Source organism: Oncorhynchus mykiss, chromosome 19 (assembly GCF_057628025.1).
Source record: "Oncorhynchus mykiss isolate SJ-2025 chromosome 19, ASM5762802v1, whole genome shotgun sequence".
NCBI classification, from domain to species: domain Eukaryota; kingdom Metazoa; phylum Chordata; class Actinopteri; order Salmoniformes; family Salmonidae; genus Oncorhynchus; species Oncorhynchus mykiss.
The window spans coordinates 57482036-57504600 of NC_143040.1; the positions used below are offsets into that span (position 1 = coordinate 57482036).

At 42.8% G+C, this 22565-nt stretch overlaps 2 protein-coding genes and 1 long non-coding RNA gene across 25 annotated transcripts in view; 2 read left to right on the forward strand and 1 right to left on the reverse strand.

Moving 5' to 3' along the window:
* LOC110498372 (AT-rich interactive domain-containing protein 1B) overlaps positions 1 to 3619 on the forward strand; it is a 309442-nt gene extending 305823 nt beyond the window's left edge. For all 4 annotated transcript variants that reach the window (XM_036954974.2, XM_090211433.1, XM_090211432.1 and 1 more), the window contains one exon: positions 9 to 3619. In XM_036954974.2, the coding sequence (XP_036810869.2) occupies positions 9 to 1961 (1953 nt within the window). In that variant the 3' untranslated portion in view covers positions 1962 to 3619. The remainder of the gene's footprint in view (positions 1 to 8) is intronic.
* On the reverse strand, positions 2649 to 12580 carry LOC118941487 (uncharacterized). Its single transcript, XR_005037762.2, has 2 exons — positions 12441 to 12580; positions 2649 to 4326 (listed from the first exon to the last, which is right to left on the reverse strand). It is a non-coding gene; the product is annotated as an uncharacterized LOC118941487 (long non-coding RNA).
* Positions 9727 to 22565, forward strand: part of LOC110498046 (palmitoyltransferase ZDHHC14) — an 88972-nt gene continuing 76133 nt past the window's right edge. For 3 of the 20 annotated variants that reach the window (XM_036954982.2, XM_090211437.1, XM_090211447.1), the window contains exons 1-2: positions 10206 to 10937; positions 11505 to 11808. In XM_036954982.2, coding sequence (XP_036810877.1) covers positions 11564 to 11808 — 245 coding nt within the window. In that variant the 5' untranslated portion in view covers positions 10206 to 10937; positions 11505 to 11563. Of the gene's footprint in view, positions 10938 to 11504; positions 11809 to 22565 lie in introns of all 20 variants that reach the window. The other 17 variants (XM_036954981.2, XM_090211441.1, XM_036954979.2 and 14 more) reach the window with 13 other exon arrangements.

Below are 22565 nucleotides of genomic sequence, written 5' to 3' on the forward strand. Positions count from 1 at the left end.
GTCTGCAGTTGCCTGGCTTCCTGGAGCTGATAGTGGAGTACTTCAGACGCTGTGTGATGGAGATCTTTGGCATCCTGGAGGAGTATGAGATAGGGACCATCGGCCAGAATACCCTCCTTGGGGCTGAAGCCTGTGACCAGGGGGAGGAGCTGACCTCTGAAGCTGAGATGGACTGTGAGGCCAGCCCACCAGAGCCTGAGCAGGAGCAGGAGGTGGAGAGGGGGAAGACGGAGAAGGGGGAAGTAGAAAAGGGGGAAGAGAAATCTGTTGACATCACAGAGAAAATGACAGAGGAAGGGATGTCACCCCCCAGTGCAACGGAACCAGCCCCTGAGGGAACGAAGGAGGAATCTGAAGCCGAGATTAAGGTAAAGAAGGAAGAGGGGGAGAAAGAAGAGGAGGGGGAGAAAGAAGAGGAGGGGGAGAAAGAAGAGGAGCGGGAGAAAGAAAAGTGGAAAGAGAATGAGGAGAGTGAAAAGCCAACCGAGAGTAAGGAAGCCTCAGCTGAAAGTAAGGAAATCTCTCCTTCTCAGGCTCCTTCAGAGCACGAGCCAAGGCCACAACAGGCCAGCAAGTACGACAAATTCCCCGTCAAGATCCTGCACAAAGAGGACCTGATTGAGGACATGACAGAGCAGCTGGGTCACGTGACAGAGTTCACTAGCGGACTGCTCCACTGGCAGGCAGGCGGGGGTGATTCCACCGCCCACATCCAGGCCCACTTTGAGCGCAGGGGAGAGCACCCTGACAGGATGGATGGAGAGAGAGAGGAATGTGCCAGTCTCAATAAAGAACCGGACACAGAGGGGGGAAAGCAGACAGAGATGGGTATCACTGCCACCATCGATGATATACTGTGTGCCCGGTTAGGGGCTTTGTCAGAGGGCCACCCTACCCACTCTGCCCCCACCTACCCCTTCAGGCTGCACCAGGGAGGGGGCCACCAGCACATCACCCTGCTAGAGGACGAGCCCCGCTGTCTGGACGAGGCTCCCCTCTCCACGTCCTCCCCCTGGCAGGACTCCCTGGCCAAACGCTGCCTCTGTGTGTCCAACATCATCCGCAGCCTCTCCTTCATCCCTGGGAACGACTCAGACATGTCCCGTCACCCAGGCCTGGTGCTGATCCTGGGCAGACTACTGCTGCTCCATCACCAGCACCCAGAGAGGAAGAGGACGCCCCCTAGCTACCAGAGAGAGGATGTGCAGGAGCGGGGCCTGGCCTGCAGTAAGGATGAGTGGTGGTGGAACTGTCTCGCTACACTCAGGGAGAACACCTTGGTCACTCTGGCTAACATCTCTGGCCAGCTGGACCTGTCCCTCTACCCAGAGACCATCTGCCTGCCCATCCTGAACGGCCTGCTCCACTGGATGGTGTGTCCCTCTGCCGAGGCCCAGGACCCCTTCCCCTCAGGCACCCCCCACTCGCCCCTCACCCCCCAGAGACTGGTGCTGGAGTGCCTTTGCAAGCTGAGCATTCAGGACAACAACGTGGACCTGCTGCTGGCCACGCCACCCTTCAGCCGCCAGGAGAAGCTGTACGCTACCCTGGTGCGTTACGTGGGCCAGCGTAAGAACCAGGTGTACCGCGAGATGGCCGTGGCCACCCTATCCAACCTGGCTCAAGGAGACTCTACGGCAGCACGCGCCATCGCCATACAGAATAATAGTGTGGGTAACCTGATGGGCTTCCTGGAGGATGGAGTGAGCATGGCCCAGCACCAGCAGAACCCCCACAGCATGCTGCACATGGCCCACCACCCCCCCATGGAGCCCCCCAGCATTAACATGATGTGTCGGGCTGCCAAAGCTCTGCTGGCTATGGCCAAGGTGGAGGAGAACAGGCCAGAGTTTGTCCTGTATGAGGGACGAATCCTGGACATCTCCATATCCTCTGTGCTCAACCAGGGGGTGACCAGCATCATATGTGAAGTACTTTTTCAGTTTGTAAAAAAATTATGACAGCAGGATAGACGGACCTGAGCCAAGAGACAGACAGAGAGACGATGAGAGGAACACGTTATTCTGTGGTTTTATATTTTTATTTCAATGAAATGGAAGAAGTTTTTTTTTATATATATAAATATATATATAGCTCCTCTGCCCCCATTAACACTTTGGTTTTGGGATTTGAAAGATGATTTTAATACAGATATTTAATACCTGCTGTTGTTTACGTGTATATATTATTTTTCCTTGTTTTCTTTTGTTTAACCAAAGCTGGTGCCAGATTTTGGAGAGGATTCTTTCATTTCATTTTTCTCTTTTGAAATGTTTTGGAATTGTATAAATGTTCATATCTGTATTGACCATATGTGGTTTGTTTTGTTTACAAAGATCATATTTATTTAAATGGTGAAAAATATTGTAGATAAAACTTAACTTGCCAAACTTTCAGAAAAAGAGAACACTGATTTTAAACAAACATGTAAATGTTTCAATTGCTGGAGAAAAATGTGCAATAGGCCAAGTGGGAGTTGTCTGTTCATGGCACTTGCAATATGTAATTTTGACCATGGGTAGGCAGTGTTGCATCAGCCAATTAGATTGTTTTTTAACAGTGTCAAATGTTTGACTTGCTTCATTGTTGTCAATCATTGCTACTACATCCGGGAGTCAACTTTCACAAAAGAACAGTATCTTAAGCACTTGTGTTGCATTTGTTTTATTTCCTTTTTTATCTCAAGTTGGCACTATATACTGTATATAGACTGTTGTACATTGGAACCACTTTCACTTTACATTCACTATCAAAACAAGTTTCAGATTATTACAACTACTTTTTATTATTGGTGAGATTTGTTATTGTTATTTTGTTATTGGGGTCAGATATTTGAACCTGGAGGTTGTGTAGGTCTCTGTATGTATAACGTTCCTCTACGCATTGTACCATAGCTTCAAGCTGATCAAAACAATATTTGGTCATCAAACGTGAAAGTGCCAGGGTCAGGGATAACTCGCTGAGGTTACAGAACTTGTGAATATATTTATTTTATTGTATGTCCTCCATTCATGTAAATGGGTATATTTTTGAGCCAAGACAATGTAGTTCAAAAATAAACCTCAGAAAAGAACCCACAACACACACAAAATATGACAACTCATTGTAAATCTGCCTTTTTTCTTCTGACTCATTGACTGTCTTTGACTTGATATACATATTTATACTCTGTGTTCCAGCATGTTATGAATGAAATGTACATTGACTATTTGAGAGCTTGAGACTGTGACGTTCTATCTGCAAAAAGAGTGCACACTGGTGACTGTAACTGTGCTGCTAGCAACAATTGAATTACGTTTTTTTTGCCAACGTTTAATGACAACGGCCCTTTTCAACGGGTGTTCGTAAATTCCCCGGTTATTCTGTGCCCTGGCACACTCTGAAATCAGAGTAGATAGCCAGAGTGAATTTACAAACGCACCCTGTATAGATAGAGAACATTGAACAGAACAATATGTTGATTCAATTGGAGATAGAACTTTATAGTCCCAAGCTCTCATATTGTTAAAGGCCCAATGCAGCCATTTTTTTTTTATCTCAATATCAAATCATTTCTGGGTAACAATTAAGTACCTTAATGTGATTGTTTTCAATTAAAATGGTCAAAAAGAAACAAAAATAGCTTCTTAGCAAAGAGCAATTTCTCAAGCAAGAACTCTGCTAGGACTATCTGGAGGTGGTCTGAGTGGGGAGGGGAAAACTGAAAACTACCTGTAATTGGCAGAGAGGTTTGGAACTATCTCTCTTATTGGTCTATTAATTAATTAACCGCCTGGTGATTTCACCAGGCAGGCCAAAACTCCATCCCACCAAAACAGTCTGAAATTTCAGGCAGTCTTTTCAAACAGTTCTTACACTTAAAGGGCATTAAGTGGAATGTGCGGAGGAGAGGGGTGACATGGTTGAAAACCAGGCGGGCCGCAACGTTCTGGATAAGTTGCAGGGGTTTGATGGCACAAGTGGGGAGCCCAGCTAACAGCGAGTTGCAGTAGTCCAGGTGGGACAGAACAAGTGCCTGAATTAGGACCTGCACCGCTTCCTGTGTAAGGCAGGGTCGTACTCTATGGATGTTGTAGAGCATGAACCTGCAGGAGAGGGTCACTTTTTTGATATTTGCAGAGAACGACTGGGTGTTCAGGGTCGCACCAAGGTTATTTGCACTGGGAGGGTGACACTGTGGAGTTGTCAACCATGATGTAGAGGTCTTTGAGCGGGCATGCCTTCCCCGGGTGGAAGAGCAGTTCTGTCTTGTCGAGGTTGAGCTTGATGGTGGGCCGATGTCCAAGCTGAGATATCATCCTGGCACGCAGAGATGCCTGTCGCCACCTGGGTGTCAGAAGGGGGAAAGGAGAAAAGTAGTTGAGTGTCATCCGCATAGCAATGACAGGAGAGACCATGTGAGATTATGATGGAGTCGAGTGACTCGGTGTATAGAGAGAAGAGGAGAGGGCCTAGAACCGAGCCCTGGGGGACAACAGTAGTGACAGTAAGTGGTGCAGACTCAGATCCTCTCCACGTCACCTGGTAGGAGCGGCCTTCCAGGTAGGATGCAATCCAAGAGTGTGCATAGTCATCATGGACAACTTTAGCATTTGAGCTAATTAGCAACTTTTCAACTACTTACTACTTTTTAGCTGCTTTTCAACAACTTAGCATGTTAGCTAACCCTAACCCTAGCCTTAACCCCTTTAGCCTAACTCTTAAACCCCTAGCCTAGGGGTGATGGACATCCACTAATTAATGCATACTATACGAAATGTAACATATCATACTAAATGGAGTGTCTCTGATTTACATACAGTATAATGCGAAATGCACTGAGACCAGGTTGCATTTTCCTGACCTGAACACTCACCAACCACAATCACAAGCATGATGAAATTGGATGAAATGACATGGTGCTGACTGCTCTATGTGATTTAGGCCACGTTCTCTGTATGTGCAGCATACCTAGAGTGAATGAGGACAAGACACTTGACTTCACCTCAATCATTCCTTGTCCACAACATCACTGATAAGTGTGGGGGTCAGGTAAGCAAAACTGTCTGTACTTTGGAGTTGATCAGTCTGATAGAGCCTCAATCAGACAGAGAAAAAACTGTTTTTCAAGCTTACCCTCTGTGGTTATTTATTGCTCAAATAAAGCACTTATTTTTGATCTTATTTTGAACTGCCTTAAGAACACCATTCCAGTTACTGACATGGATGGTCTCATTAGATGTCATCATCTCATTTCAGGTTTGATTTTAAAGGGACGATTATAAGGCTTCTTGTGCAGAGCCAAACTGGGGAAGCAGATAAGAACCCACAGTATATATTTTTCTATAATAGTGCCTGTGAGGTACTTCGTATACCTAAAACGTCCTTCCTTACAATTCTCAAACTACTGTACCTGTACTTTGGCAGTCTGTGTTGGTTGTTTGTAAGCAGATTGTCATGTTCGAATGAAATACTATGATTCAGAGCACCACTTAAGATACCTTAGTTCAGAATGTAGAACATGGCACAGATTGTGTCAGAACGTGGGTAGTTGTACTGTAAATGTATTGGATTTTAGCGTTGGTGGCTGATTTTCACTCAGGGCCCACCACCACCACAGGAGTAGGCCTCCCACACAGCGCTGCTTCTGAGTGGCTGAGTCATAGCTCTGACAGCAAGGCTGGAAGTTGTGCCAGAGCGTGTGTGAGTGTGTGTGAGAGATTGTTTGCATGTATGTAGTTTTTGAATATCTTTTGGGGGAAATCAGTCTGTAAAAATGGGGATTCTTTGTATATTTCAGGTTTTCCCCAACTCGGTCTTCGGACCCCAAGGGGTGCACATTTTGTTTTTTGCCCTAGCACTACACAGCTGATTCAAATAATCAACTAATCATCAAACTTTGATAATTTGAATTAGCTGTGTAGCGTTAGGGCAAAAACCAAAACGTGGGGTTCCAAGGACCGAATTTGGAAAACGCTGGTGTATTTAGTTGAACAAATGTGTGTATTCACCCCATTTCATGTAAATGGTAATTCTATCATCACATTCTCATGCAAAGACTAGCCAATGGGCACAGACGTCAATTCAACATCTAATCCACATTGGTTCAATGTAATTCAATGTAACGTTGATTTAACCAATGTGTGCCCAGTGGGTATTGATTATATTTGACAACTCTGATACTGAATGGACTTGGTCACAGCACTGACCATCCTTCCATTATGTATTAGAATATATCCCTGGACAAAGGCCCAGATAGATTCTGAATCAACCCCATGTGGTTCTTAAATTGGAGGAAAGGGATATCATATCCAGTCATTTTCTTAAGCAAATAAAGCCTAATCATATGTCAGCACTTTGGTCAAACATGCTACCAGTCCAGGATTTAAATTCTGACCCTGTGGATTAAGGGTCAGTGAAAAGCATTGAAAACATCCATGGCTTGTCACAGATTTTTGAGAATGAATACAACAGCTTTATCCACTATGTCAGCCTCATTATACTGTATATACGTTTCATATGATGTAATCCACTAGTATGAAAGGGTTTTGGATTATAACATCCAAATGCTGTTTGATTGGAAATGTGTTTCATGGCAATACATCCTGAGACTGCAGATCAATCTACATGTACAGTAAATGTTACAACCACCTTCAGAAAGTATTCACATCCCTAGACATTTCCCACATTTTGTTGTGTTACCGCCTGCATTTTAAATAGATTACATTTAGATGTTGTGTCACTGGCCTACACACACAATACCCCATAATGTCAAGGTGGAAATGCTGAAATTAAATGTTTCTGGAGTCAATAAGTATTCAACCTCTTTATTATGGAAAGCCTAAATGAGTTCAGGAATAAAAATGTGCTTAACAACTCACATAATAAGTTGCAATAATAGTGTTTAACGTGATTTTTGAATGACTACTTCATCGCTGTACCCCACACATACAATTATGTTTGTGTGGGGTACAAACACAATGTGAATTTCAAACACAGATTCAACCACAAAGACCAGGGAGGTTTTCCAATGCCTCGCAAAGAAGGGCACCTATTGGTAGATTTAAAAAAAGCAGACATTGAATATCCCTTTGAGCATGGTGAAGTTATTTATTACACTTTGGATGGTGTATCAATACACCCAGTCACTACAAAAATACAGGTGTTCTTCCTAACTCAGTTGCTGGAGAGGAAGGAAACTGCTCAGGGATTTCTCTTTGAGGCCAATAGTGAAACAGTTACAAAATGTAATGGCTGTGATAGGAGAGAACTGAGGATGGATCAACAACATTGTAGATAATAAATTAGCTAACATTTCTAAAAACATGCTTTCACTTTGTTATTATGAGAAACAGATGAGAAAAAAACGATTTAATCCATTTTGAATTCAGGCTGTAACACAACAAAATGTGAAATAAGTCAAGAGGTATGAATACTTTCTGAAGGCACTATATCCACATTTTACTATGAACATAAAATTGTATTTCCAATGTATTGGATATGAAAAAACCTGTGGAGATGTGATGAAGAATGATGTATAGGCTATGTGTACCACTACTCTGAGAGACTAATGAGCATATTGAGCTCCTTTTCCATTCTCATTTCTACTCAATAGTGCAAAGTAGTGATCTAAGCCCACTCAGCTTCTCATACAGTACAGGAAAAGAACTTTGTGTGCTCTCTCGGAGTCTATTTCTCACCGCTGAGAGACCTGTTGATAATACATATGTATGCCCAATGACTCAGACAGAGTTCTCTAAGCCTGCCTGTGAAAGAGGAGCATTGACTGAACAAGGACATGTTTGTAGGACAGTGGGAGTGATTGAGTGAATCAAGCTGGAAGGCAGAGGCATTGTTCAGACTTGGAGATGTGTAGGAGGGCTGTGGGAGTGATCGAGTGAATCAAGCTGGAAGCCAGAGGCATTGTTCAGACTAGGAGATGTTAAGGATTTCTGTGGTGTGTAGGTGGTATGGGGGAGTGAAGAACCCAGAAAATGACCATGACCAAAGCAGGACCTCAGGAACTTGCAGCATCACATGACGAGGCTGGCATTAGAGGGCATGTCTGTATGACAGCTGGTTTGGATTACCTTATGGGTACACATATGACAGTAACATGTGCACTGGGAGTCAGGAAGCAAGTTCAGGAAGTGAGTGAATAATTTAATTAATGAACGCATGCATGACTCATAGTACAAACCAAGAAACACAACCAACACACAGACATGAAACAGAAACAATGAGGCCTGGGGGAAGGAACCAAAGGGAGTGACATATATAGGGCAGGCAATCAAGGAGATGATGGTGTCCAGGTGAGTGTCATTATAAACTGATGCGCATAACGATGGTGACAGGTGTGCGCCATAACAAGCAGCCTGGTGATCTAGAGGCCGAAGAGGGAGCACACTTGACAATGACTACCCTGTTGATGTAAACATGGTAGACTAGAATTCAGGATCTAAAAGGGCATCATTTTCATGATAAATTGATTATATTTGTTCTATTAGTGAAGCTGTAGATAGTATATGAATGTTATTTTTTTGTATTATTCAGGCATTAGACATTTGTGTTTATTTTCTTTCCAGATGTGCAATCAATGAGATCAATGGGCTACTACATTCCCCATAATTCCTGTTGCACAGCTATCCACCAATTCATGCATTTGCTATCCACTGACCAAGATTAAGTGCGGAGAGGGGATGTGTCACAGCAGGAGAGAAGTGTGAAGATGTGAAAAATTAAAAACCATGGTGCTAAGTACAAACCTTCTTTCCCTGAATAAAAGACAAGTAAAATGAAATCCACTTTATCGCTTGAGCATCTTGAGGATGTTGGATCCCATTGGTCTGAGGATCATGAGATGGAGTCAGTCGGCAGTAATGAGTCCTTTGAAAATGAACCTGACCAGGATGAAGGTCTACCTGTGGCGACAGGTTTGGCTGTAGAGATTTCTAATGTTTGCCCTGAGCATCCTACGAGAGATGGAAAAGTGGATCCATGCTTTTTTGGAAAAAGTGGATCTATCCAACCCATACAGTGCATTCGGAAAGTATTCTGATCCCTTCCCCTTTTCCACCTTTTGATACGTTACAGCCTTATTCTAAAATTGATACAATATATATATTTTTTTTACCCCTGTCTGGGATTTATTTAGAATTCAAGACACACTTAACCAGCATGGCTACCACAGCATTCTGCAGCGATACGCCATCCCATCTGGTTTGTGCTTAGTGGGACAATCATTTGTTTTTCAACAGGACAATGACCCAAAACACATCTCCAGGCTGTGTAAGGGTTATTTGATCAAAAAGGAGAGTGATGGAGTGCTGCATCTGATGACCTGGCCTCCACAAGCACCTGACCTCAACCCAATTGAGATGGTTTGGGATGAGTTGGACCGCAGAGTGAAGGAAAAACTGCCAAAAAGTGCTCGGCATATATGGGAACTCCTTCAAGACTATTGAAAAAGCATTCATCACGATGCTGGTTGAGAGAATGCCAAGAGTGTGCAAAGCCGTCATCAAGTCAAAGGTTGGTTACTTTGAAAAATATAAAATATACTTTGATTTGTTTAACACTTTTTGGTTACTACAAGATTCCATGTGTGTTATTTCATAGTTTTGATGTCTTCACTATTATTCTACAATGTAGAAAATAGTAAAATAATGAGTAGGTGTGTCCAAACTTTTGACTGGTACAGTATGGCCCTCTTTGTGGCACTTGACCATGTGACTGGCAGTTGTCCCGGTGCAACACAACTAGAGCCTGTAGGACTTGTTTTGTTGATAGCTATGTCAAGAAAACAGAGCAGTGCTTTATTATAGCCATGGTGATTAACTGAACTGCATGGATGGAGTGGACATCACAGAAGATAGGCGTGGTAGTTGCAGCAGCAGATAAATATTTGGGTCTGAGTGATTTTAGTGCAGAAGATCTACAGGGAGTTTTGATAGAAGGGGTTCCATCCTCCAAGGCTGATGGCCTGGTGTAAGATCGTTTAGGGCCAAAGTAGTGGGATGGGTTTTGGGGACAGACCGTTGCAGGGTTAGATGGTTGTGCAATTTATAATGTTCCCCTTTCCTTTTTTTGTGATAAATGTGCAATATGCACTCCGACCTCTGAAAGGCAGCAATACTCAACACAGCGTCTGGTCTGCCAGAAATTCACACGAAGAAGAATGTGTTTCGAGGAGTGCGGGATGTGTGCTCGGTATGTTGTTGTTTGTTAGTTGCGATGAGCAGTGCAACGTGATGGAGATAACAGTGTGAATGCTTTCCGAACAAACACAGTGGGATATCCCGATGTTTCAACAGCCTTGCTGGGAATGGTGCATCTTTTCACTACGCAAGCGAACGAGTACGTGACATAATTATGTGAATATCCCCAAATTTAGCAACTGTAGATGGAAATTGGACCTGCAAGCGCGTTCTGATTTTTCGTATCACACGCAAACTTGTCTGAGAATCACTCGCGCGTCTTTCCACTGTGGTTGAGTTTGAAATGGTGTGGCGTGGGACCTACCCAGACTATCCTCTGATTTTTCCATGATTGAAGTGTTTGATATTTTCAAATCAGTCGTAAGCCTTTTGTAATTATTGTTCCGAGAGAAATTATGATATTTTTTTCGACTGCAGTTTGCAACAAACACGAATAAGGAGACCAGAAAAAAAGTGGCGTACCAGCAGTCTCGACTTTCTTTGGTGAGCTGTCCAGAGGGCTGTCAAAACTGGAGGGTTTCTGTGATGGTATGCGGTCCGGGATGTGCCCGTAATGCTTGGTGAATGAAAACGGGTGTTGGCTCACAGGAAACGACAGAACACTCAGAAGTTTGCCCACGAGTTAACGTTAGCCTAGCTAACTAGATCTAGTTACTTGGCTGCATTTTTCTTTTTGCTAGCTAGCTGACGTTAGCTGTCTATATCTAGTCAATAGTAAAGTAATGTTGCTGGGTGATTCAGGTAACATTACCTAATTAGCGTAAGATAGTTAACGTTTGTTTATTTGGTCATGGTAGGTAGGTAGTTAGCTAGTTCAGTTAGCTAGCTAGGGCCAAGACTTATTAGCTAAGTATATTTGATTAAACCATTAGTTGCAAGCGTGCTAGTTGCTAGCTAGTGAAAAGTTTCAAGCATGTGAGAAGCTGTCACTGGTAGCTAACTAACGTTACTAAGCTAGTTAGTTATGTAGCTTAGTAAGATGGATAGGTCTGGATGTCATGCTGGAAACTATAGCCCACAAACGAATAAAACCATAGCTAGCTGATAAAACACGAACTCTAAAATGGTAGCAAGCTAAACCCTATACTAGCTCCTTTCAACATAATCTGCAAAACATTGAATGTGATCCTATAATCAGACTGATCCCAGATCTGTTTATATTGTTTTGCCAACAACTATTAATTGTCCGTCTGGCATGACAACATAGTAGTTGACTGTATACTCCACACACAGATCTGGGACCAGGCTATAATCAGACAACTATTTTTCCAGTAGATTAACATCACAGTTCTGTTGCTTTCATTTCAGCGGTGCTCCTGGCCCTGGACTGCTTCAACTGTGGAGGGGATCTCACTGAGTGACCATTGATGCTGCAACTCGGGGTGGCTGAGCCTATGCGAGAGTGCGAATACAGCCAGATCAGCACTCGCAGCTCAACCCCAATGGAAACTCCATACAAGAAGAGGACCCCCAAAAAGAGGAAGTGGCAAGCCTTCCCGGGGCGGAATAAATTTTACTGCAATGGGAGGATCATGATGGCCAGACAGACAGGGGTCTTCTACCTCACCCTCGTCCTCATTCTCATCACAAGCGGACTCTTCTTCACTTTTGAGTAAGTAGCTAAAGGTTGTTCCCTATGATTTTGCCATCCTTTGGCCCACATTGCCTATGAACAGGGCATTGGGGCTGTAGCTAACAAAGAGCCAGGGTTTATGGCCCAACCTGTCACTGTTGATAAGCCAGTGGTAGCCTGTATGTGGATGAGACAGGCCTCTCACTCTTCCTCAAGGTGCTCTTTCACCTTGAGCTGTCACATTGAGCAGCATCTTGTCTATGAGTTGGTAGAGTTGTATAAAGCCTTGTAATTCTGTTAGCTCAGCTTTAATGTTTAGTCTCAGACCTTTTTCTGGAAGTCTCAGCAATCAATATGGTGTAGATAGCATAGAAGACTTGTCTTAACTCTCATGCATCATTCTTACTGACAGGGACAGCCCACTTGATGTCCTTTGTCTACTGAGTTACTCATCATGGTAACACCTGTCTGGTTTCCTTTGAAAAGGTGTGGCTGTTCTAGTTTCTGTCATCACAGGATCTGTGTTTGAATGAATCTATCATACGATACATGTCCATTCATGTAGATTGAATAAACCTGAGGTCATCCTTCCAAATAAATAAATACATTTTAGTTTAGTTAAAATATTTGCTATAGACAACCTCTCTCTCATTGTTACTGATCACACTTACCAGCTCTTTCTTCATTGCTTCCTCTCTTGTTCTAGATTTCCCCATGCCTAGACTGGTTTACCCTCTTCTAAAATGTCTCCAGTTCTCATACGAGCTCTTTGACATGTTGTTTATTACTAGATGCTTAACAACTGAGGTTTCTGATGTAGGCGTGCATCTTTCTGTCTCGACCATTTGCTCTCTTTTTTTTTTTCTCTCTCTCTCTCTCTCTCTCTCTTTCTTCATTGCTTCCTCTCTTGTTCTAGATTTCCCCATGCCTAGACTGGTTTACCCTCTTCTAAAATGTCTCCAGTTCTCAGACGAGCTCTTTGTGACATGTTGTTTATTACTATATTTAATGTGGTGAAATGTGGAGCCTGTAAAACCTGAGCAGCAGGCTGTTATACCCACAGACACCACTTCTCCTCTCCCACTGTCTGTCCCTGGTTTAATAACCGTGCCTGCTGCCTGGTTGATCTCAGCAGCACGACAACCTGTGTCCCTCTCATCCATTTTCAGGAGGTTGTAAATTGGCCCTCAGTGACTTCCAGGTCCCATGGAGTACAATGGGGAGAGCATATATTTAGACACTGAGTGCTATTAGCATGAGGGATGTCTCCACAGCACTGGACCAGTCAGTCACTCTTTTCCCTGCTTGTCCTGACTAATCACTCATTGTGGTCCAGGAGCCAGACAGTGCTTAGCACAAGAGGCTGCTGAGGGGAGGACGGCTCATAGTAATGGCTGGAATGGAGTGACTGGAATGGTATCAGACACATTGAAACCATGTTTGATGAGTTCAATACCATTCATGTATCCCGTTCCAGTCATTAATATGAGCCCGTCCACCACAATTAATGTGCCACCCAACCTCCTGTGGTGCTAAGGAAGATAAGTCTGTTTCTAACTCCTACCATGGATGTTGTTGCTCAATTAGACCGGTAGCTTTTCTCACTGTGTTCCGTATGTATGATCAAGCCCTGGGTGTATTCTGTACAGTGCATTCGTAAAGTGTTCAGACCCTTTGACCTTTTCCACATTTTGTTACATTACAGCCTTATTTTAAATGGATTAAATATATATATATTTTTTGTCCTCATCAATCTACTATACATAATGCCCCATAATGACAAAGCAAAAACAGGTTTTTAGGAATGTTTGCACATTTCATATTTAAGTAAGTATTCAGACCCTTTACTCAGTACTTTGTTAAAGAACCTTTCAGCTATTACAGCCTAGAGTCTTCTTGGGTATAAGGCATGGCACACCTGTATTTGGGGCGTTTCTCCCATTCTTTTCTGCAGATAATCTCAAGCCTTGTCAGGTTGGATGGGGAGTGTTGCTGCACAGCTATTTTCAGTTCTCTCCAGAGATGTTTGATTGGGTTCAAGTCCGGGCTCTGGCTGGCCCACTCAAAGACATCCAGAGAATTGTCCCGAAGCCACTCCTTGGCTGTGTTGCTTAGGGCCGTTGTCCTGTTGGAAGGTGAACCTTCGCCCCAGTCAGGTCCTGTGTGCTCTGGAGCAGGTTTTCATCAAGGATCTTTCTGTTCTTTGCCCTGTTCACCTTTCCCTCAATCCTGACTAGTGTCTGTCTCTGCTGCTGAAAAACATCCCCACAGCATGATGCTGCCACCATCATGCTTCACCGTAGGGATGGTGCCAGGTTTCTGACAGATGTGACGCTTGGCATTCAGGCCAAAGCGTTCAATCATGGTTTCTTCAGACCCAAGAATCTTGTTTCTCATGGTCTGAGAGTCTTTCAGCTGCCTTTTGGCAAACTCCAAGCGGGCTGTCATATGCCTTTTACTGTGGAGTGGCTTCCGTCTGGCCCCTCTACCATGAAGGCCTGATTGGTGGAGTGCAACCAGAGATGGTTGTCCTTCTGGAAGTTGCTCCCATCTCCACAGATGAACTCTGGAACTCTGTCAGAGTGACCATCAGGTTCTTGGTCACCTCCCTGACCAAGTCTTTTCTCCCCTGATAGCTCAGTTTAGCTGGGCGACCAGCTCTAGGAAGAGTCTTGGACGGTTCCAAACTTCTTCCATTTAAGATGGAGGCCACTGTGTTCTTGGGGACCTTCAATCCTGCAGACATTGTTTGGTACCCTTCCCCAGATCTGTGCCTCGACACAATCTGGTCTCGGAGCTCTACGGATAATTCCTTCAACCTCATGGCTTGGTTTTTGCTCTGATATGCACTGTCAACTGTGGGACCTTACATAGACAGGTGTGTGTCTTTCCAAATTATGTCCAATCAATTGATTTTTACCACAGGTGGACTCCAAGTTGTAGAAACATCTCAAGGATGATTAATGTGAACAGGATGCACCTGAGCTCAATTGAGTCTCATAGCAATGTGTCTGAATACTAATGTAAATAAGGTATCTCTTTTGTTTTTTATCAATTTGCAAAAATGTCCAAACCTGTTTTTGCTTTGTCGTCATTATGGGGTATTGTGTGTAGATTGAGGAAAAACATTTGATTTGTTGAAAAACAAATGATAGTCCCACTAAGCGCAAACCAGATGGGATGCCGTATCGCTGCAGAATGCTGTGTTAACCATGCTGGTTAAGTATGCCTTGAATTCTAAATAATTCACTGACATTGTCAACAGCAAAGCACCATAACACCACCTCCTCCATGCTTCACTGTGGGAACCACATATGCAGAGATCATCTGTTCACCTACTTTGCTTCTCACAAAGACGCAGCAGTTGGAACCAAAAATCTAATCAGAGCAAAGGACTAATGTCCATTGCTTGTGTTTCTTTGCCCAAGCAAATCTTCTTCTTATTGGTGCCCTTTTAGTAGTGGTTTCTTTGCAGTAATTCGACCATGAAGGCCTGATTCATGCACTCTCCTCTAAGAATTAACCAATTATATCAGGCCACATCCGGCCATGATACACCTGCTTGTGTCCTTTGACACTATATAAACTAGTTACCCGCAGTGTTTGTCATTATACCCTGATGAAGACAGCTTGTCTGTCGAAACGTTGGTTATTAGGTTATTAAATTATTGCATCAGAGCTCCTAGAGTGTGTGGCTCTCCTTTTCCTTTTTTACTTGAACTCTGTATTTATTTGGGCTGTGATTTCTGAGGCTTACAACTCTAATGAACATATTCTCTGCAGCAGAGGCAACTCTGGGTCTTCCTTTCCTGTGGCAGTCCTCATGAGAGCTAGTTTCATTGTAGTCCTTGATGGTTTTTGTGACTGCACTTGAAGAAACTTTCAAAATGCTTGAAATGTTTCTGGATTGACTGACCAACATGTCTTAAAGTAATGATGGACTGTCGTTTCTCTTTGCTTATTTGAGCTGTTGTTACCATAATATGGACTTAGCCCTATTTGGTAAAATACCATCTTCTGTATACCACCCCTGCCTTGTCACAACACAACTGTGTGTTCCTAGGGAAAACACTTATCAGCACTTATCTTAGCTACTACATGTAGCTGACATATTCATGCTTTGCATATTCCTCTTTGATTTAGACGATACTGTTGCACAAACATCATGCTGATTTAGGTCTACACAATAACTGGTATTAGGCTCTCTAGCTAGTTGTGTTTGCTGTATTAGCTGTATTAGTAACTGTATTAGCTAACTAGTGATTAGCATTAGTTGCTAACATGCCTTATCCTCAACTTGTTAAGAAAAGACTATCAGTTTTCAGATGTAAGAGAAACAAACTAATAGTGTAATTATAGAACACTAGTGGATTTATATTAAGAAGCAAAGTGAAAACTGCATCATCAACATGTGCTGTATTGTCCATGCAGACTAAACGCAAGTGTCTCGTGGTTGAGTACGTACAAATGAAGAGGGGGAGAGAGAGACCCCTGTTTATAGAGGGTAAAGTAAAAACCTAAACCGGTCCATGCATCAATACCGGTGTATATAGTAAAATACGTTATTTTATTTAACTAGGCAAGTCAGTTAAGAACAAATTCTTCTTTTCAATGATGGCCAGTGCCTTGTTCAGGGGCAGAACAAATCCCTTGTCAGCTCGGGATTTGATCTTGCAACCTTTCGGTTACTAGTCCAACGCTCTAACCACTAGGCTATCTGCCGCCTTATACTGTCCAGCCCTAGTGATTGCCCATTACTGCTTATCACTTATTGACAATAAAAAGTATAATGAATTAAAATATAAACACAACATGTAAAGTGTCGGTTCCATGTTTCATGAGCTGAAACAAAAGATCCCAGAAACGTTCCATAATCACAAAAAGCTTATTTCTCTCAAATGTTGTGCACAAATTTGTTTACATCCCTGTTGAGCATTTCTCCTTTTGCCAGAGGCAGGTTGTTATTGTGTTGGACTAGTTAACTGTAAGGTTGCAAGATTGCAACCAGGACCTCCACATCAGGCTTCTTCAGCTGTGGGATCGTCTTGAGATTTCCTTCTATGAACTGTAACTCAGTAAAATCATTGTAATTGTTGCATGTTGCGTTTTTTATATTTTTGTTCAGTATAAATGTAAGGGAGATGTTTAACCAGGTGTGTTATGGTGAGGGTGTGCAGCGTGGGTGTTGGAAAGCAGGATCTTGTTGTCCATTCACACACCCCCAAGCTCTCCTTTCCATAGTCTAATCCATCTCTGCATCCTGGCTCCTAACGGCTGCAGCTCTCTGCTGGCCTGGCTGTGTCTGAGGAGTGAATCCACATAGGGGAGGGGGGAACATTCGCAGAGGGTGTGCCTCAGAGCCTGCCTCGTTGACTGGCCTTCATAAACCTCTTTAAAGCATGCGATTAGGATTGACTAAAAGCTCAGCAGTTTTTGAATAGTGAGTAAGCTTTGCTATTAAGTAGGGGAGGCAACGAGAAAGAGATTTTGCCATCAGCACTAAGTTCTTTGAGTCTCCTGATAGAGGAGAGTGGAACAGAAACATTGCCTTGAGGAAAGGAGAGTTAAGGACAACTAAATGCTCTTCATCGTAGCTCCCTCTTGACGAGACTTTTTCAATGTCAGGCAGTGCCACTACAAATGTGGTTTTAAGTTGCCATCCACAAATAAGGGCCTTATCTGCTTATACCACCTTTACAACTTCCATTACAGTGTGAGCTCACATAACACGTGGGTCTAGATAATTCTTCAGTCCCCATCATTGCAGGGCATTAGAAACCAACGCAAAAAACGTCTACATGATCACACCACCAGTGGAGCTGCTGACCAAAACTCTACTCTCCACCCCCACATCCACATTAATGCCAGGGCATGCTCATTTGTTTTCTCATCATGCTGAAGTGCTCTGTCATTATGAATATGATCCCGTAGAGCAGCTGTTGCAGCTATGTAACCCTGTGGTGAGTCATCATACTCTCTCATTTGCATGGCCTGCCTGTGACTGAGCAGGTAGCAGTCATGTAGCAATGATGGGATGGCATGGTAACTCAGTGGGGTATGGAATGGTATTCGACTTTCATTTGATATAGCCTTTCAATTATTGTCATTGTTATTATTATTAACGTTTTCTGCATTTCTGTGATATAGCTCTTTGTTCAAAGCTAAAACTGTGAACTTCTCCTTTTCAGAGACTGTTTGCAGATTGGCTGTACCTAATTGAACACCCCAGACCTCAGAATTCCCCCAGGAAAGAATGTTAGACTGTTTTACCATTTTTATTACAGTATTACATAGGATACATCCTCTTTATGTATCTTTATTAGTTCTGCTCAGAGAGAAGGTCATCTGTTTTGGAGGACTATGCAAAGGCATAACTCCTGTAACCGTTAAGTCAGTCATCGGGGGCAGCTTAATGATGATGAATTGTGGAAAACATTCGGCTGAACCTCTGAAGGCAGCAGCTTGGAGCAGAACAGCCACACCTGCATTACACACACGCTTCCCTGAGGATAAAGCACACGCTTTTCTGAGACTAAGACCTTGTTGAAAGCTTTTCTGAAGAAGGGGGTTTGTTCTAGGCCTACATGGAGTCAGCAAGAAACCACACCTGCCATTTTTTGAACAACATACACAATAACCTGCCTTTCACTAAATCCCCAACCACAGTGTTCAAATTGCTTTTCATTACTGTACATTTCATAAGCTGAACTTTGACACACTTACCTGCATTGCATAACTGGTCATTGAACCAGGATGAAAGGTAGAATACTAACATTAAGTATGTTAAAGATTTGTCCAGTCACATCTGTGTGTTTACCAAACATTTCCCTTTTCTGGACATGACATCGCTTCTCGCAGGTCACCTTGTCACGCACTTTCCTTTCCTGTTTCCGTCTCTTTCCTGTGGATGGCGAGAGGCTAACTCTGTCAGCTAGACTTAGTCCAACCAGGCAGAAATCAAGTTGTGTTCCTTCTCATCCCAACTCCCCCAGGCTGTCACTGACTTCTGGTCCCCAATATGTGCCACACAGCCTACTCATTCTACCCATGTCCGTTCACTTGGGTGGGGGTAATTGTAATTGAGTGCATTGCATATGTTGGCGGCTTATACTAACACATTTGGAAGGATTTTCACACACACACACACACACATACTTCTGCTCTGCAGAGCTTTGATTGTTGCTCTGCTGGTAGCACATCATGCTACCAGAGGACATGACGACTAATTCATAACAGCTTTCACTGTGCTTGACAGACAAATACTTTATTCCAGGGTAGGTTCATGCCCTGCCCTTGTGTAGATGCAATTAAGTGCAATGAGAATGCAATTAAACATAATGCTGACAAAGCTCTGAATCCATAGGCTATAGATTAAAAAGTAATGAATACTCTTTGCTAAAGGCCACTAAAGCTGCTGTTTTAATGGTCTACGCTCAGAGAAATTAATGGACCTTTCAGCAATGTTTTTTATCAACGTGCTTAATGGCTAACTAGCCTGCTTAATCATTTTCATTCTGTCCTGCAAATGCAGCATTAGATAAAGCACTTATCTTTCACATAGCAGCTTCTTCTCTTGCACTACATCGTCTGCCTTCAGCGCTCACAAAACAAACGCATCTAAAGGGAAGCATCAACTTCTCATGCAAACAGTTATACATAGCTTCCCACTTATGCACATTTTGTCCCCCCCAGGCTGTTTGTAGTAGATCAGAGGGTATTGATCGTCTCTAAAGCCTTTTACAGCCTAGTACTCTAGTTCTGGGGGTTCTAATGACTTGAAACGTAGGCACTAGGCAACTGTGAAAGAGTGTTGCCACATCTCACAACAAGCTGCTGGAAAGATTAGTATAATCTATTTAGCAAGAGAGACCTGGCCAAAATAGTTGCACACAAAGTTTCAAACATTTACAACATAAAACACAAAGCACTCCAGTTTTAAAACCTCGGTTTACACACATTGAACAGGCATATTAGTTTATGGAGGAGTGGTTCAACACCTGTATGTATTGTCCCATCAAGTGAAATGGGTTGTTTTACAGGGTATGCTGTAGTACAGCTCACCTGGAGCATATTAGGGTTAAGTGTCTTGCTCGAGCACATCAACAGATGTTTCACCTTGTCTGCTCAAGTATTCAAACCAGCAACCTTTCAGTTACTAAGGTAGGGGTCAAAAGATTGACAACCCCCTAAATCATTTTTCACCATAAGGTAAAATCGAACAAAAATAATTTAAGGAGACGATTTCCTGTACTTTAAGTCCTTTTTTTTTGTAGCTCGTTCCAAGTAGAGGGGGACAGAGTACTGGAACACTTTATTTTTTAACCTATATGGGCCTTACGCCGTATGTCCACCAGATGCGCATGAGTTTGCCGAATGTTGTTTTTGCCAGATGTCTAGTCTGAATTTTCCATACATGACGCACATGTGCTTCGCAAGCCTGCAGAATGGTTTATACCATGCTAAAAATGCTGCAGGGAGACACATTGCCAATAAGATTGGATTACCTGGTCAGTTGAATGGGAAATAATTAGCTGGAAAGTGGGAGCTAGGTGCTGTTCATTTTTTTGGGGATAAGCTATACAGCAAAGTGGTTAGCTTTGTATTAGCTTGACTGTTTATGAACTTCTGCTTGTACCACCGCACGGTAAAGCAACGCATGAGTTGAAAATATTGAATGCATGCAGTACACAGAACACACCGAAGTCTAGTGTGGCATCCCCAACGCAGCGTTGCGGACTGCTCCATTGACAATGAATGACTTCGCAGCGTAGGCGATAATTGTCATTAGCCTGCTGGACAATCTAGGTACTCTGGTAAAATGGGGGCCTTCCATTAAGATCTGTGAGAAGTGGTAAATAATGTATAGGGGACGTGATAACTATAACCTGTGTCTGATTATTGTTGCGATTAATCTTCTCTGCTGGAGACAAAATTAGTGGGAAGACCTTCAGGCACCTCACTGGGGTAAAAAAATATTGTGTGAGATGCCACCGGTGATGATCAACTTACTCTCTTGAGTCTATTGCTTTTGAACCCGGCTCAACAGGACATGGATCTGACACTTCTGACTCATGTTCAGAGTATTTCCAAGAGACTGCTCAGACAGAATCCTGATTGACTGTTAATTTGCTTCCTCTTCCTGTTTCAGAACGGTATTGCTTCCTACTGAAAACAGCACAGATTAATTTTAAATGTCCCTAGACTGTGGTGTAGGTTGTAGGAGGGGAAATGGGCTTGGCTCAGATTCAAGTATCTCTAGTGTTTTGTTGGCCTTTGACCTCTTGGCTCAAAACGCGAAGCTCAAATCACTGTGTTCAATTTTTTAGTTTTAGTAATGAGGAGAAAGTTCATCAATGTTGTTTGTCCTTTGATTCATTACCAAACTATTTGTTTAAATTGTAGAGGGGTGGTGTGTTCCTATAGTCTCATCTGTGTTTATGTGGTGATGACAGTGAGTTAACTGGAATATTGGCGATTTAGTGTTAGGTATACCATTTGCCTAGACAAGGAGTGTTGAACTGTCCATCTAGGCCATAGGCTGATCTGAAGCAGTGTTGGTGTTTTTGACTGATGGGCTGATGTCACTTCTGTAGAACTTCAGTGCTTCAACATAAAGGTACCACATGTGGAGGTTCCTCTAGTGAAATGCAGGAAACAGTCTGCTTGTGGTAAACATACGATGGAGTCAAGATGTCACACATGGAATGTAAATGCATGTTTATGTCTGAGAGACGCAATTGAAACTTTTTAAAATTGAAAGTGATGGTAAGCTCCGAAACCCAAATAAACTCCCCATATGGTACGCAGCAGTGCATAATCCTAACCCACATCATCCTCCATGGATTTGTACAGTCTGCTTTAACTTCTTAGTGATCCCTTCCTGCTCGAATCCTGGTAACGGGATTGATTTGACAACATCCAGTGAAATTGCTGCGCGCCAAATTCGAAAACAGAAATACTCATAATAAAAATTGACAAAATATGCATGTGTAAACTTTATTTTGATGTATTATCTTCTTGTTAATCCAGCCGCAGTGTCAGATTTTAAAAAGGCTTTACGGCAAAAGCAGACCATTATCTGATTATCTGAGGACAGTGCCCCGCATACCAACACATGAAAATCATATTTCAACCAGTCAGAAATTATAATATAATTCATGCCTTACCTTTTGAAGATCTTCTGTTGGCACCCAAATGTCCCAGAAAAATCACAAATGGTCCTTTTGTTCGATAAATTCCTTCTTTATATCCCCAAAATGTACATTTTATTTGGCGCGTTTGATTCAGAAAATAAACCGGTTCCAACTCGCCCAACATGACTACAAAGTATCTAATAAGTTACCTGTGAACTTGGTCCAAACATTTAAGACTATTTTTATTTTTTATGGTCAGATAATGGAGTTGCATACAGGCACATTTTTTGTTGTCATCTATCATGTTAGGACGTTAGTCTCATGATGTACTCCCTTCCTGCATTCCTACAGTGAACTGTCACAAACTTTTAATTGACTATCTTTGCTATTAAAAGCAGCCAATTGCCTCTGTGCCATGGTCAGGTTAGGTGATGTCAGTTTTCGGGACCCCTCAGTTGGTTCGTGATTTAAATGTTATTTTTTGTTATGGATAAAACATTTCTCAAAAGCCAATGTGTTCCCACACTGTTGTCGTTAAAACCCTCTACCCCCTTTCACTAATTTCACAGCCCACAGCTATAATTCAAACCACAGTTGTAGTGAATTGACAAGCCCATATCATCTGCCCTATCTAGTTAATTCTGGATAGCCTTTTTTGGTTGT